Source organism: Aristolochia californica, unplaced genomic scaffold (genome assembly GCF_029961685.1).
Source record: "Aristolochia californica isolate CCGP_79_NKW_82.1479 unplaced genomic scaffold, dmAriCali1.0.hap1 SCAF_1, whole genome shotgun sequence".
Taxonomy (NCBI): domain Eukaryota; kingdom Viridiplantae; phylum Streptophyta; class Magnoliopsida; order Piperales; family Aristolochiaceae; genus Aristolochia; species Aristolochia californica.
Genome location: NW_027181770.1, coordinates 8,818,594 through 8,833,216, shown reverse-complemented (window position 1 = coordinate 8,833,216; position 14,623 = coordinate 8,818,594). Strand labels below are relative to the sequence as shown.

The window sequence follows — 14,623 nt, the reverse complement described above, 5'->3', positions numbered from 1 at the left end:
ATACATATGAGAAATGCAAATCGGCAGTATCAATAAAAAAATGAAAATCCGTATCGGATTTGAGCAGTTCACCTGATGGTGTGTGGAGGCCGTCGTCGATTCCCAATTTATCCATGAGCAATCATCTGGTTGCAAGACCGATTCTGATCAGAGGAAGTGATCCAGCGCTTTCGTTGTGGTGAAGTTCTTGGACGGGCGAAAATGTGCTTCGGAGAGGAAGAAAGCGAGTGAAAACTGAGGAGTACAAGCAAATCAGCCGTTCGAGATATTATATTTTCCGGAGTGCCCAGGCTCTGAAAAATGGGCGGGATAAACCAGTTTCAATTTCGGGGAGAGTTTCAGGGATGGGCGAATATACTATAAAATCTAGAGAACCTATAGCTGAGAATCCTTTTTTGAAAGAGATAATGAAACCCATTCTAAAAATCTAACTCAAACTAAAAGGAAAGCACATCACTGCAAATCCCTTTCTCTCAAGTTCATATCAGGGTGTTGCTTAATCAACAGAAGAAAAACTTTGGAACACCTTATCCTTCTATACTTCTAATTCAACATTTATTTACGATCTCCCATATTCAAAATTGGTGTTATTTAGATAAATTTTACTTTTTATATCATTTTTTTTTCATGAAGAAAAGAAGACATCAATAGAATTTTAAAAATATTGAAGTAAAATATAACTTACGTAAGAGTTGGTGCCCACATTGTTGGACTTTTGCCTCTATAAGAAGTAAACCCCACCTATGCAATTGGTGTTATACAACTTGAATGAGACCAATTAATTTGAATCGGGTTTAACTGAACTAGTCCCTTACCTAAGTTAGTGTTCTCATAGTTGACCCTCATCCATATTTTGATGATAACAAAACTTAACCACACTTATACTAATATTTGTAAATTAAATATTTCATATGCAACTCTTTCACTAGACAAGATCAAGGTTTATACAAAAGAATTGACAAATTCAAATATAAGTCCTCAGAAGATAAAGTTATATTGAAGAAGTACCCACGGGCAAAGATTGAAGACTTGAAGACTATAGTCAAGGTTATTTAGAAATATCTCAACAACTCTAACAATGTAAGTTGATAATCATCAAATTTTGATTTTAAGTACATAAGAGTCTTAAAGCTTTAGTGCATAAACATTTTTCAAACCCATGTTTAAACTATGCATAATCATTTTAAACATACTAAACCTTCACTATTGTTTTTGCCATGTTGAACACTCGAAACTACATTATAGCATAAAGCATGATTGATCATACCTTATGCCATGATTAATCATACCCTATAACATAATTGATCATTCTTGTGCAGACTAGCAAAGTCTATAAAGCATGATCAATCATCTAGTATGAAATGATTGATCATAGATAATCCTGTTAGATGAGTCATACCTTGTAGAATGATCAATCATACCAAACTCTGTCGGAATTGTACCTAAAGGGTAAAACACGTTAATTGATGCCATGATTGTTCAACAAGTTTAGGGAAATAAAAAAATATACCAATTATGCATGGTTGATTGATCATAATGCCCAGTAATCGTTCAACACTTCCTGTAGCTTTTTTGTAAATAAGAAAAAAATGACTAGTTTGCATAGGAAACTTATAAATACCACTCCAAACTTGCTTTGGCAATTTATCGCATTCAATAACCACTTTAATTTGAAATTCATTCACTAACCCATTTTGAGAGTAATAGATTCGTACATCTTTCAAAATCTCCTTTCCTCTCGAAACTACTCTGTCCTAGCATTTAAACTTCACTATTTCATCTCTTGTAAATCAAAAGATTGAAGGTTGTTTCTCTAGGAAAATACTTATTAGAACTATAATCTAGTTGTACACTTTTATAGGGATATTTATCTTGTGTAATTTGGCATTACATATGGCTTAAAAAGAACCATAATCTCTTTGTATAAATTTCACTTACTATAACTTATTAGCGAAAATTTCCCAAGCAAAAGTCCTTGGGCGGTGATTACCAATAGATAACATCGAGAACAAAAAATATTTTCTCTCTCATCGTGCATGCTTTTATTATTTGTTTATTTTAATTTTTGAATTTGTAACTTAGAATCTCAATCTGCCAACCCTCCCCTAAAGTGGGATAAATTATGGATATTAAAAGGTGTGAATTGTTATCACACTTACTCTACATTTTTATTTTAAAAATATTTATCCAGAAAAATATATTCCCACATTTATAGAGATATATTCCAAACATGCCATTAACCCCTCTAAATGTTAGGAAGTCTGCGAATAGTGCCTCGGATCAAAGAGGCCGACTGTCCTGTGTTTCTCGCTGTCTTCGTCTTGGTAAAGCCGTTAACAGTTCTTGTTTCTCATCATAGTCTCAGATCTCTTACTTGATCCAGCTCAGAAGGATAAGCTTCGACGATCTTGCTCTTTCCTCGCTTTCATTTCTCCAAGTTTTTTGTTTACTTTTTTTTTCTTCAAAATTTTGCTATTAGGATGAACTCTAGTCTGTCTTATCTGTAGGATTTGTGAATTTTTTTTCCCGTGCGATCTGCCTATGACCATTTTTTTAGAGATTGTTAAACGTTATTTGATAAATGAAAATTTGTTCTCTTCATGAGTAGCTGAGCCCTCTAATCATCCGAGAAGAATATTCTGGTGCCGGCTGTTACAATTTGCACTATTTTGAAGTAACAAGGGCGCACAAAATTCCTTTCTTTTAGAAAATGTAATTCATGTCGCGTGGAATTTTTTTTATTAGTGATTATGAACTGTTTCCGTTGATCTATAATAATTTTTATCTGATCCTTTTTCTCAAAGCAGAGCAACAAATGAGTATGTATGTGTTGGTTTTTCCTTCTTAAAAAATAGTGTTGCCGCAGTTTGTCTTGATTATCTTACAGATTGTTATTAGACTTTTTATCTCATTTTTGCATTCTCTTTAATAAATAATCAGTTTGACTCGTTATTTTGATAAAGAGGTTGTCATTATCATCATAATTTTTTCAGAACTAGGTTGATGTCTGCTTTTGTTTTTTAAAAACCATCTCATCTCATTTATTTACAGGACAAAACGACACCATACCATCTTCTACCATAAGGAGGTTTAGAGAAGAAACAGTGAAGGAAAATGTTACTTGCGGTTCTCTTCTCCAATTCCGAGGGCAATATACTCATTGAACGGTATATGATGTTCATAGTTTGCATGCCTTATATATTTGTTTTCTCTAAAGAGAGATCTCAGCCTGAACAGCAACTACGTATTTCTGCCAATACCTCATCTTGTTATCTCTCAGGCTCACTTAGAATTAGGGGTTTACCTTTGAAAGTGGGACTAAGTTTGGTATTATAAAATCAAATTTTAAACTTTCAATTGAATCAGCACCCATGATCTTTCTGATTTATCTTTATTTTTGCAACTCAAACTCAGAGGTTAGTTTGATGCCTGATCTAGCGGTATAATTCGAGGAACTCGTCTATTGTAAGTAGAACCTAGCTGATTGATTTTGGTTCTGCTCAGATATTTATCTGAATCATATTTATATCTTTTGTTCGATGGATTAATGTGCTGCGATAACAGTTGCAAGTTATAGGCTATCTTGTTTTATAGTTTTATTGTGCCAGTACAAAACTAGATTGGAGATACTTTAAAATAAATATCAGGGCCACATACACTAAAAGGTAATCAGGGGATGTGCTAAAAATGTTGTCTTACAAATGATAACATCACATTGGCACATTCTTGGAAGGTTGAAGTGCCTTTTCATCAATGTCATTAAGCAGGTAGATTCATTTTTTTTTCAAGAGTTGAAAATGTAGAACGTTGCTTGACTGTGAGGTAATATAGAAACTTTAACTATTCTGACTTAAAAAGTTAGAATTGTAACATATGCATATAGGAAGTTATGAACTATATATGTGAGTTCTGGAGCATTTGTTTGACTGATAGCCTGATGTGTATCAAATGAAGCTCTTAAGTTTAAAAAACAATGTGAATCTCTAATAACAGTGCAATTTAATTTTTTTTATTTTTAATAATATTTATTGTGAATTATAACGTTTTCTTAAAGAGAGAAAGATTAATAAGGATGTTAAGTTTAAATAAATAACAATAAGTGATAGCATTTGTTAACTAATTAATGGTGATTTTTTTTTAACTCATGTGAAGTCTTTTAAGGGAATGTTCCAATGGTCTGGCGAACTTAAATTTTTTGTAACTGGCAATGGTTGATCTGAACCTTAGGTTCTTTGACCAACTCTGATCACTTGGACTGTTGTCTTTTTTTCTTTTTCCTTTTAAACCTGCTTTTATTTTGCAGAAATCTCTAATTTGTATGAGAGTCGTCACATCTTTGGTGTGTTAGGCAGATTCTTCGTGGATCTTCCTGTGAGTAACCAATTTGAGTTATTTGGATGTACTTAATTCCAGTAATTGTATTATCTTTGTTTGTTTGCAGCTTTCATGGTGTACCAGCTGAGGAGCGATTGCATTGGAGATCTTTCCTGGTGAAGCTTGGAGCTGATAATCTCAAAGGTGCCAAAAATGAAGAGCTATTCGTCGCTTCACACAAGTATATAAAAGCTTCTACATTTGACCAATTATGCTTTTTATTATTGTGTATATATTTCCTGTTTTGCACTAGGACTTTGTAGTATCAGGGATTCATGATTTTGCCAGTTAGGCATCACATTCACTATGACTGCATCGAAATATGGCCTCAGCTTATACATAACAGTCCTTAGCTAGTAAGACAGCCTTTTCTATTAAATATTTATGAGCATCTATTTCAGGTCGGTCTATATTGTTTACACCATGCTAGGAGATGTTTGCATCTATCTTGTTGGCAAGGATGAGTATGATGAGCTGGCCTGTAAGTCCCCACTGCGACTTACTGTCCCTTTTCTTTTCTTGCCTTTTTGTCCTCCATTTATCCTAACTAATGGTATTCCAGTGGCAGAAGTGATGTTTGTGATAACATCATCAGTAAAAGATGCATGTGGTAAACCACCAACCGAGCGGCTTTTCTTGGACAAGTATGGAAAGATCTGCTTGTGTCTGGATGAAATTGTTTGGAAGGTAAAATCAGAGTCTGACTTTCAAATGAGATTATAGACTGCACTTTTGCCCCAAATATGTTGTCATTTACTTCCTTGTCTTGATGCACGCAAATGATTTCTCCATGTTGATCAGCTTCTCGAACATAGCTAGAAGTTTGCTCAGTTATTTCAATTTTTTTATTCTTTGTCTTATATAAAAATATTGAAAGAAAATTCTTTTTAGGATTTTCTTTTTTATACGAGTGTTATTTCCATAGTTGCTTTCACTCCCTTTTTTTTTCCCTCTTGCTTACTGGTCTCAAATACCTCTTCATCCCATACTGTGTCATTCGTTTTCTTGTTGCCTAATGAAGGGTATGCTGGAGAACACTGACAAAGACAGAATCAGAAGACTGATACGGTTAAAACCTCCCACTGATGTCTGAACCAGAAGCCTTCCTGTTATGGCAGATCTATTCCAGGTCCATGAATTTGTTTGCAGCTTATTATCTACACTCCATTTGGTCATATTTGTATTATGAAGTTGGTATTCTCGGTAACCCTTTAAACTGTCACTGAGAGGTTCAGGATGTTTTAGTTTTCTTTTTTATAAATCTTTTGAGACTAGAATGTCTTAAATAACATAAATAATAGATGCGTTATTCTTATGGATTAAATAACATATGTTATAAACATTTATAATTGATATAAATTAAATTCATTGTGTTGTTTAATAAAATAAATATTTTATCTATGAATTAATGAATAGACGAGACAAGAAATAAATGTAAAATAAGAAAAAAAATCATATTTCAATCAAATTTGATGGATAAATTAAAATTCTGGTTCATCTAGTTTGGATAGACTTAGGACTATAGTCTTTTTTGTTTTTATTTATACAAATAAGTTAAAAATGATAGAAGTAGTTAGACAATCAAAACGAGGAGGGGCCCCTTTGCTTTGTAGGAGTCAGAAAGAGGGAGGGAAAAATTTGCCATTCCAGTAGAGAAATTCAGCATTTCCTTCCCATGGAGAAAGGGAGGATGGATATTACTTTCTATCTATTTCGTTAGAGGGGAACAAATTGTCATAGGAGAAGAAAAGCCGCAGGACCAGCGTTGCTTCCCATCTCGCAAAGGGGGGAATAGAAGCCCCTGGCTTCCCTCCTGCCTCCTTTTTGTCTCCCTTCAAATGAGATGGAGAAAGGCTTCGCGGCTGAGCTTGCATTGGATAAAAAGCAAGTAGAGATGGTAGCAGCATTAGATTTGAAGAGATGAATGAACGATAAAAAAACAATCAAGAGTTCAACCCAAAATCTCCCTATCAAATTGCTTTTCAGCATTGAACCGTACTATGATCACATCCAATGTGAGTCAGAAAACTCTAATTTCCAATTAGGGAAAAAGGTTGACTGGGCTCACTGGGCTGCTTTCTAATAGATACAGATAAATGGGCTTATATTCCTCATAGGGCCTATTTTCAATACGATAAAATGCTACAAAAGCCATTCAGAAACGTGTTGGGTGGGCCAGGGTCTTATCAGACTGAGATAGCCAGATCGGGGGCGAGATACTGGTTGTAAATGGTCGGAACTCGGAACGGCGAAACCCCTGCGGCTATCCCTTAGGTGCAATTGTGCAAAGAAAGCCATACGATCTTGACTTCTTCGCATTGAATTAAGTTAAAAGAGTACAGCTAGTTTCGGTTCAATTTCCGGTCGTCTTCTTTTTCCGTCTCGCAAGTCAAAAGTGGGGCTGCTCTGGAAATGGCACTCGAAGCCCCTATCCGTGGGTTGAGCTTAGCAGCTTCGCCGTCGTCGTCTGTCCACCAGGCTCCTACTAATAGGATTGGTTTCGCTCCAAAGCTCCTCACCACGTCTTTCTTAAATGGTGGAGGTACGCTGTCAAAATCTTATCCTGGTTATTTGCTGCTTTAGTTTGCTAAGAACTAGAATTACAAATTTGTTATCGTCCTGTTTGTTTTTTTGCTTCCTTGTTCTGAGGAGTTGCTTCCGTCCGGCAATTGACACTATTCCTTTATGCGAGCTATTGTAGTGACCTTTGAGATAGATCATTTTCATAATTTATTTGGAAAATAGGCTTTGATGATTACCTGATTGCATTTTGTCGATGATATAAGGATTCCGGCAACTATTGGCTTTAGTAATTAAAGACCAGATTTTCGTGAATGAAAACGAGTACGAACGGGCATTGTTGGACTATGCATCCTACTCTCACCTTCCTGTGTTGTGTGTTCAATGAATATGTGGGACTTTCTAATTTGGTCTCATATACTTTTTCTGAAGTGGGAGCTCTAAAAGCCACGGGAATACAAAAGGCTATTGCCTACAAACCGAAGTCTGGGAAACATGGCGGGGGCGCTCTTGGTGCCCAAATGAACCTCTTTGATCGGTTCGCTAGAGTTATTAAGGTTAGAACTCCAAAATGTTTTTGGATTGCTCAAATACGGTGGTTTCTGGCCTCTCTATTAGTTTCTTGTTCTAACGTCATGATTTAGTGTTGCTTTCCCAAGTGTAGTCATATGCAGGTGCACTTCTGAGTTCTGTAGAAGATCCTGAAAAGATATTGGAGCAAACGGTACTTGAAATGAATGATGACTTGATCAAGATGCGTCAAGCCACAGCACAGGTTCATCTTTTTTACCTTTCTTCACTCTGCTCTAAAACATCAGTATTTCTCCTTTGCCATTTAGTGTGCTTGTGCATTATTTTCTGTATTTTCTTTTATGGTTAGGTTTTAGCATCTCAGAAGCAATTGGGAAACAAATATAAAGCAGCACAACTAGCTTCTGATGATTGGTAATGTCTCTGCTGTAAGAGTTTCTCTGAACTATTTGAAGTAACAGAGGTGCAAACTGACCCTAGGCTTTGCTTTACCACAAGTATAGGTACAAAAGGGCGCAACTTGCTCTTACAAAGGGTGAGGAGGATCTTGCTCGTGAAGCATTGAAGCGGCGTAAATCCTATTCTGTAAGTATGTCTGATGAGGAAGACAGAGCCATTGTTGTCTAAATTTATTCCTTGATGTGTGTGAATAAGATAAGAGTCTTGACTTGGGGTGGTGATGACAAATACATGGCCTCACTTTGGGTTCTCATACAGATTTAACTTATTTCTGGGATATCTTTCTAGAACTAGACATAGTTTGCCATAACAGAAAATAATTATCCCTGTGCCAAGAGATATGCTAAGATATGGCCAGTACAAGCAGTTTGAATCTTTATTTTTAACTAATGATATGCTATGCCAGTCTGTGCACAGCACTTCCTGTCTGGTTATAGTGGTCCAAGTTCAGTTTTGGGAGGAGCACTTAGACAAACCTCAATACAGGAAACTGTGGTTTCAGATGCGTGATTGATGCATAGATATACCGTCAAACAATAATATAAAGCCATGCCATTGCATTCAGATAAGGTAATGAACCAAGGGCAGTATTTCTCTGAGTGGTACAGTTTATGCATTTTAATCTGTTCAGTCTATAAGATCACATGGTACATTGAGGAACCCACCATTTAATAGTGATGCCACTTCAACTAGCAGGTTACCTTGCTTAGAAGCAATTGTGCAACTCCTAAAGGCATTTATCTCCTTTGCTCACAACTCACATCATTATCTTTGTCTGTGTGAAATCTAAACCAGAGAGAGAGAAGAAGAATGGTTTCAGATTGTTGACAACAATGAAAGAAATCATCTTTAAGGAAATGAAATTCACTACAGACAGTCAGGCTAATGCCTATAAAGTGTACTTCATCACCTCTGAGTCTAACTTAAATAGAAGACAATTTCCTCTTTTAATTTTTTAAAACAATTTGTAAATGTAGGTTGGAAAAGAAACATCCGGTTCTCAAATGTGTTACTGGAAAGGAATATGAACTAATTTTATCAAGTATCAGCAGAAATTTTGTTTGACTTAGCTGGTCTATCCCTCTCTTATTCTTTCAAAAATAAAACAGGTGAATAATTTTAGTTAAAAAAGGTTCTTCTGAGCTCACATCCAGGGGACGATTTCTTAGTGAGGCTTATTTTCTTTTTGGAGAAGAAAAATGGCAACATTGCTGAAGCATGTTACAATTTCTGATGTTTTCTGGGGTTATGGTTTATGATTTTATAATGTTTCATCATTTTTAATGTCTTAAATTTGATGATATTTTGTAACCACACCTACATTATCAGATTCACTAATATTAATACAACACAAATAACAAGGTGGGGGCATTTCATAGTTGTGTATATTCTCAATTAGAGGAATTTTTTGTTTCCCCCTCTTGGTCAAACATGAGTGTTTTGGGTTCGTGTTGCTGTATAATTATCACACGACCTTTTTCCCCTTTCTGTAGAAGTAAAGAAACTGCAGTACCTGTAGATTGCTTGGATGGAATCTCGGTTATTGTCCTGTATATCTGCTTTTTCTGGGTTCTAATCACTTCCATTTTTCTTCTTTCTCCGTGGCAGGATAATGCAAATGCCCTCAAAGCACAACTTGATCAGCAGAAAAGTATTGTTGATAACCTTGTGTCTAATACACGGGTGAGGTCTTCAGAATCATGTTCCACTAGCTGCAGTAGTTACATATTTATTTTTTGAGATATATGGTATATATATTCTTCTTATTGGAGTGAATGCCCGTAACAAAGTCTGTTGTCAATTTACTTAGTTGAGTATGTTGTCAGATGGGGAGGCACAGATTTCCCTATATAATTTCTTTGTAGATTCAAACTCCACTCACATTAAAACAACTATTAACGTCTCACTAGGCTTTGGAGGCAAGTCGTTTAATGGACTTTGTTGCTTTGTTTAAAATCCGTCCTCTGGAGGCTGACAAGCTCATTTGGTGGCCGGATAAAAAGGGTTCTTTCACGGTCTCATCCGCATACGGCTTCTGAAACGGCAGTAATTCGGCTTGGAGGGAGAATGAGATCAATTTTGTATGACGTTTATGTGCCCCTCCAAAGGTAAAATTCTTCATGTGGGGTGCCTGTCAAGGCAAAATTCTCTCGGCAGCCGTATTGAGAAGAAGAGGACACCCCTCCATTGATCCCTTGTGTCCATTCTGCAACTCTGACACTGAAACTACTAGCCACATTCTACTCCCTTGCAGTTTCTCTTGGAAGGTGTGGATCAGTATTCTTGGAAAGTTTGGGCTACATTTTTGCATGGTGGTTGATCTACTCTTGTTCAGTAAAACCCTCATGGATACCCCTATGCCGAGCCTTGGAAAGATGATGCTCTCTGCCTGTGCTAGTTTCATTCCGTGGGGGCTTTGGAATGAGTGCAATAGAAGACGATTTGATGCAAAAAGCGAATCTTCAGACCGGGTTAAGGACTGAGTGGTAGGACATATATCAACTTGACTTTTAACAAAGAAAGCATTCTTCTCCTATCTGGGCTCCTCCATTCGTGAAAACTAGAGAAACTTGACTTTGATGCACATTGGTAAAAAGCATCCGGTCATGCAAGAATGGACGCATCCTAATCCTGATTATCTCAAGTTAAATTTTGATGGCTCGTCTCTTGGTAACCCTGGGATTTCTGGTTTCGGAGGAGTTATTTCATATCATTCCAGAAATCAGCTCTTCACTTATGCCGGCCCCTTTGGTATATCTGACTCATGGTCTCCTCTCCGGTCTTCTCGTCTTCAAAGATAAATGCAGGGGACCCCTTCATATTGAAGGTGACTCAAAAGTGGTGATAGGCTGGTGTGAGAACACATCCTCTCCTCTGTGGAGGCATTGAGATACTTTTAGGGAAATTTTAGAAATTATCTCAATTGCTTCTTGTACTTGGACTCAGATTCCGAGATCCGCAAATTTGGCGGCAGATGTGCTTGCCAGGCAGGGAGCTATTCTACAATTGCTGGTTGTAAGGGACATGCTCCCCCAATTTTTGTTATTTCTCCTGTTTTATTAATACATCTTTTTCTTCTTCTTTTTCTTCTTCTTCTTCTTCTTCAAAAAAAAAAAAAAAAAAGAAATCTCACTGTATACTTGATTTCTTGTTATTTGTTTTACTGATATTTCCAATCTCTCTCTCTCTCCCTCTCTCTTTCTCTTTCTCTCTCTTTTCTTCTAGTTGTGTGACTTGTCTTCTATCTTCTACTTACGGTTTTCCTCTCTTACTATTTGTTTATTTAGTTGAGCACCTAACTTACTTTACTTTTTTGTTCATTTTGTGATCCTCTTATATCATGCATCATTAGGTCTCCAGAGTTACCTTACAGTGTACTCTCAAAGGTGCCATTTTGGATTGTGAGTTCCATGTAGAAATAAGCCAAAGTGGTGTATCCATCCTAAGCATGGGAAATGCCATACATTCATGATTAAATAGATGAGACGCAACAAACAATGGAGCTTGCTCTACTTACCTTATGCTGTAAGCATAATAGGGCATATGAGCTGGTCTATTTACCTGAGAATTGTTTGGAAGGATCCTGGATTGAGATAGAAATTATGAAATAATAAGATGAAAAGCTGATATAATTGACTGGAGAAACACACTGAATGTAAAAAGTTGACCATTTCATTGCATCTCTTAAACAACAATCATGAGGATTTACTGGAGTTCTTCCAGTGATTTACTTAGTCTAAATTTACAGGAATAAAATTCCATTTAAAGGAGACGAGTATGTGCTGAGCTGCCTTTCAGATTTTGGTACTTGAAATTTAAATCTGTTCATGAGATCGAATAAAATGTATAAAGGATTTTGACATCTGGAGATTGGAATCTGGGAAAGCTAAAATAAGAAGATTGAACTTGCCTTTACTTTTTTTGGATCTAAGGATATTATTCTCCGAAATATGTAAGGCCATTTCTATTTTTAAATCTCTTATTGATTATATAGCAATCTCTATTTGGTGCTTTGGAGGACTCCAATGTATTAATGGCTCAGACCTAAATTTAATTGAATTTTTTCTAATGGTTGTAGCTTTTGGAGAGCAAGATACAGGAGGCCAAGTCAAAGAAAGATACACTCAAGGCCCGTGCCCAGTCTGCAAAGTTTGTTCCCATTTCTTTTATTATTATTTTTTTGTCATTATTGAATTTTTGGATCGTTGGCATCTGGTCAGCTGTGATACTGATGTTTTGCTTGTGGCTTTAAAAGAACTAAATTTAGTTGCTGAAACGTTGATGGTGCTATTGTTTTATTAGGACTGCAACAAAAGTGAATGAGATGTTGGGTAATGTCAATACAAGCAGTGCTCTCTCTGCTTTTGAGAAAATGGAGGAAAAAGGTTAGAACATATTTGAAGCTCCATTCTTTAATGTCAGGCTAATGATTGAATGATGTTTGCATCAACAGAACCATCTCCTAAGATCACTGATTATCACTTTTAAAAAAACAACAACTTATGCTGTAGATTTAAACAAAAACTTAAAACTATTCATTTTAGCTGAGCAGCAACTTAAGCAGGTCTATGAGCAGTGGAATTATAGTTCAGTGTGTGGAGACCAACAGCTCCTACTTGTTAACTGGTAATTAGATGTAATGTCCTGAGAGATGCTACACGCATAGCTGAGCATGGCCTCTATTAAGGCAGTCACCTCTGGGTGTTGGCATCTGGAATTTTCACCCAGAAACTAAAGTTTGCTAAATTGTGCTCTTCAGACTAAGGATAAGGGTGTGAACCCTTGTTCAAGAACTGAGCTCATTTCTTTAATGTGCTGTTAGCTTAGCACATTCGTTTTAGTCATTGAAGTAATTTTCGAATTTGGATCTTTGCGTTGTCTCACACACTTAATTTGGGGGGTGGGGTACTGGGAACTAATTTTGGGTGAGCCCGTGAGGTTCACTTGTATTGTGTAATGAAGTGGGATGCTTCAATATGTTTGTTGCACAGGCCGTTAGTTTTATTGATAGAGATGTGGTGTAGGCTGCATCTGTCGGATAATACATGTACATGTAAGACTATTATCAGAATCCAAATGCCTGTATGAACACTATTTGGCTTGTACAGTTTTGACTATGGAGTCTCAAGCAGAAGCCCTCAATCAGTTAACATCTGACGATCTTGAAGGAAAGGTGGTTCATCCCGCATTACTTCTCATTAGCTTGTCCTTGTCTTCTGGTATAAAAACTAATCCCGAACTTCTCTGTGGCTATTGTGCAGTTTGCTTTGCTTGAGACTTCTTCAGTAGACGATGATCTTGCACAATTGAAGAAGGAAATATCAGGGAGTGCACCGGTATTCTCTTCATCTAGCAGATAAATTTTCGATCAAGTTACTGATTCTCATACTTCCCGCTGAATATATGGCTGAAATTGCTTGTGTTCAACAGAAGGGTGAACTTCCTGCAGGAAGAAGTAAGGTTAGTAGTTCCAGCACTCCATTTCCATACCAAGATTCGGAAATTGAGAGGGAGCTGAATGAACTAAGACGAAAGGCAAAAGACTGAGGAGCCCCGGAATTGTTTCATCTGGTTGGTAACTTCGTGCTAAAGAGGTGAGGGGGTGGATTAGACAGAATGTATATATGCTTAACGCTGTATACTTTTTCCATTAATTCAATTATGAGACAATCAAATTAGTGTACATGTATTATGTATAACGTCTTTCTGTAGAAAGTAACCATTTTTTAATGCTGGTCCGGATTAGGGTTTTTCTTGGGCAACAAAGCCAAAGTGGACCTACCATAGAGATCCTTGAGCTAATAGCCTCTACACCTAATATTATACATTAATTTTACTATTAATTACTTAATTTTTCATAAATATAATAGGGTTTAATTCTAAGGTAGTTGCCACATTTAGCATAAATATTAATTTATTTCTGCAATTTCAATGTCAAAGATCGTTGCGTGGCTCGATTCCAGGTTTTAAAATTAAACGTGGCTGCTTTCTCCTTCCTGGAAAATTTCCCACACCGTTTTATTGGACTGACGACCGTAATACGAAATATGTGAAGTGAGACTAAAACGTGCTCCAACTGAAGCCCTTGTTTGATTTCTGAAACAATGTGGGACTACTCGCTGCTCTTTCGTCCAACTGGGAGTGCTGCCTGAGCCGCGGGTAAACCCCGGGTCACTCCTTCGATCAATTAGTTGATACTTGTCTTAATTATCGTTGTTCATGGCAGAAAAATAAACTAAATCATTCCTTTTTGTGTTTTTCCCGATTTGGACTGAACTAAACGCAATACTTTAATATGGAAAGCCGTGTTTTTCGTGAGTTTTGCTCTTCTCTCTCTTCACCGTTGGTTTTTTTGTTCTTATTTCTGTCTTTTCGTCGAGACAATTCCTGTATGCTGGTGCACGGTCGTAGAAATCTAAGCATTTGGACATGAATTTAATGACCGAGTCAGAAAATCTTTTAATTTAGCCACTTAGGAAGTAATGAAGGAAGGTCTGGTTTGTTAATTCGTTTGACGAATTCAGTCGGTAAAATCGTTGAAAGAGCAGCCACAGTAGTTCTCGCGATCCAATGCAGACAGACTTTTACTGTTCTCAGTCACAGTTGCAGTCATTATGGGAATGGTGCCAAGAAGCCACACCTGCTGCCATTGGTCAAAGGGTGATTTCGTCATCCCCTGCGTTTCAATTCCCGCCATCTCGGTTGTTTCGGCAACTCCTCTCTCTCTCTCTCTCTCTCC

The 14,623-nt window shown here is 36.8% G+C and overlaps 2 protein-coding genes across 3 annotated transcripts; both read left to right on the top strand.

Moving 5' to 3' along the window:
* Positions 1-2,248: 2,248 nt before the first annotated feature.
* On the top strand, positions 2,249-5,701 carry LOC137958556 (uncharacterized). 2 transcript variants are annotated; one of them, XM_068805620.1, is made up of 6 exons: positions 2,249-2,324; positions 3,052-3,167; positions 4,442-4,555; positions 4,776-4,855; positions 4,937-5,061; positions 5,396-5,701. In XM_068805620.1, exons 2-6 carry the CDS (start codon positions 3,115-3,117, stop codon positions 5,465-5,467), a joined length of 444 nt encoding a protein of 147 aa, XP_068661721.1. In that variant the 5' UTR covers positions 2,249-2,324; positions 3,052-3,114; the 3' UTR covers positions 5,468-5,701. The 2 variants fall into 2 exon arrangements, with proteins under 2 accessions (XP_068661721.1, XP_068661730.1); XM_068805629.1 differs by lacking the exon at positions 2,249-2,324 and adding an exon at positions 2,381-2,712.
* Positions 5,702-6,543: 842 nt separating this feature from the next.
* Positions 6,544-13,614, top strand: LOC137958545 (membrane-associated protein VIPP1, chloroplastic-like). The gene is made up of 11 exons (XM_068805609.1): positions 6,544-6,916; positions 7,327-7,451; positions 7,559-7,669; positions 7,775-7,839; positions 7,929-8,010; positions 9,493-9,567; positions 11,963-12,033; positions 12,187-12,269; positions 12,993-13,057; positions 13,146-13,220; positions 13,315-13,614. The coding sequence occupies exons 1-11, from the start codon at positions 6,787-6,789 to the stop codon at positions 13,429-13,431; spliced, it is 999 nt and encodes a 332-aa protein (XP_068661710.1). The 5' UTR covers positions 6,544-6,786; the 3' UTR covers positions 13,432-13,614.
* Positions 13,615-14,623: the final 1,009 nt, after the last annotated feature.

Coding starts and splice junctions, on each gene's coding strand:
- LOC137958556 (XM_068805620.1), top strand. CDS start 3,115: ATGTTACTTGCGGTTCTCTTCTCCAATTCCGAGGGCAATATACTCATT. Junction 3,168..4,441: donor GGCAATATACTCATTGAACG/GTATATGATGTT, acceptor GTTTGTTTGCAG/CTTTCATGGTGTACCAGCTG. Junction 4,856..4,936: donor TGAGTATGATGAGCTGGCCT/GTAAGTCCCCAC, acceptor ATGGTATTCCAG/TGGCAGAAGTGATGTTTGTG.
- LOC137958545 (XM_068805609.1), top strand. CDS start 6,787: ATGGCACTCGAAGCCCCTATCCGTGGGTTGAGCTTAGCAGCTTCGCCG. Junction 6,917..7,326: donor GTCTTTCTTAAATGGTGGAG/GTACGCTGTCAA, acceptor CTTTTTCTGAAG/TGGGAGCTCTAAAAGCCACG. Junction 9,568..11,962: donor ACCTTGTGTCTAATACACGG/GTGAGGTCTTCA, acceptor TAATGGTTGTAG/CTTTTGGAGAGCAAGATACA.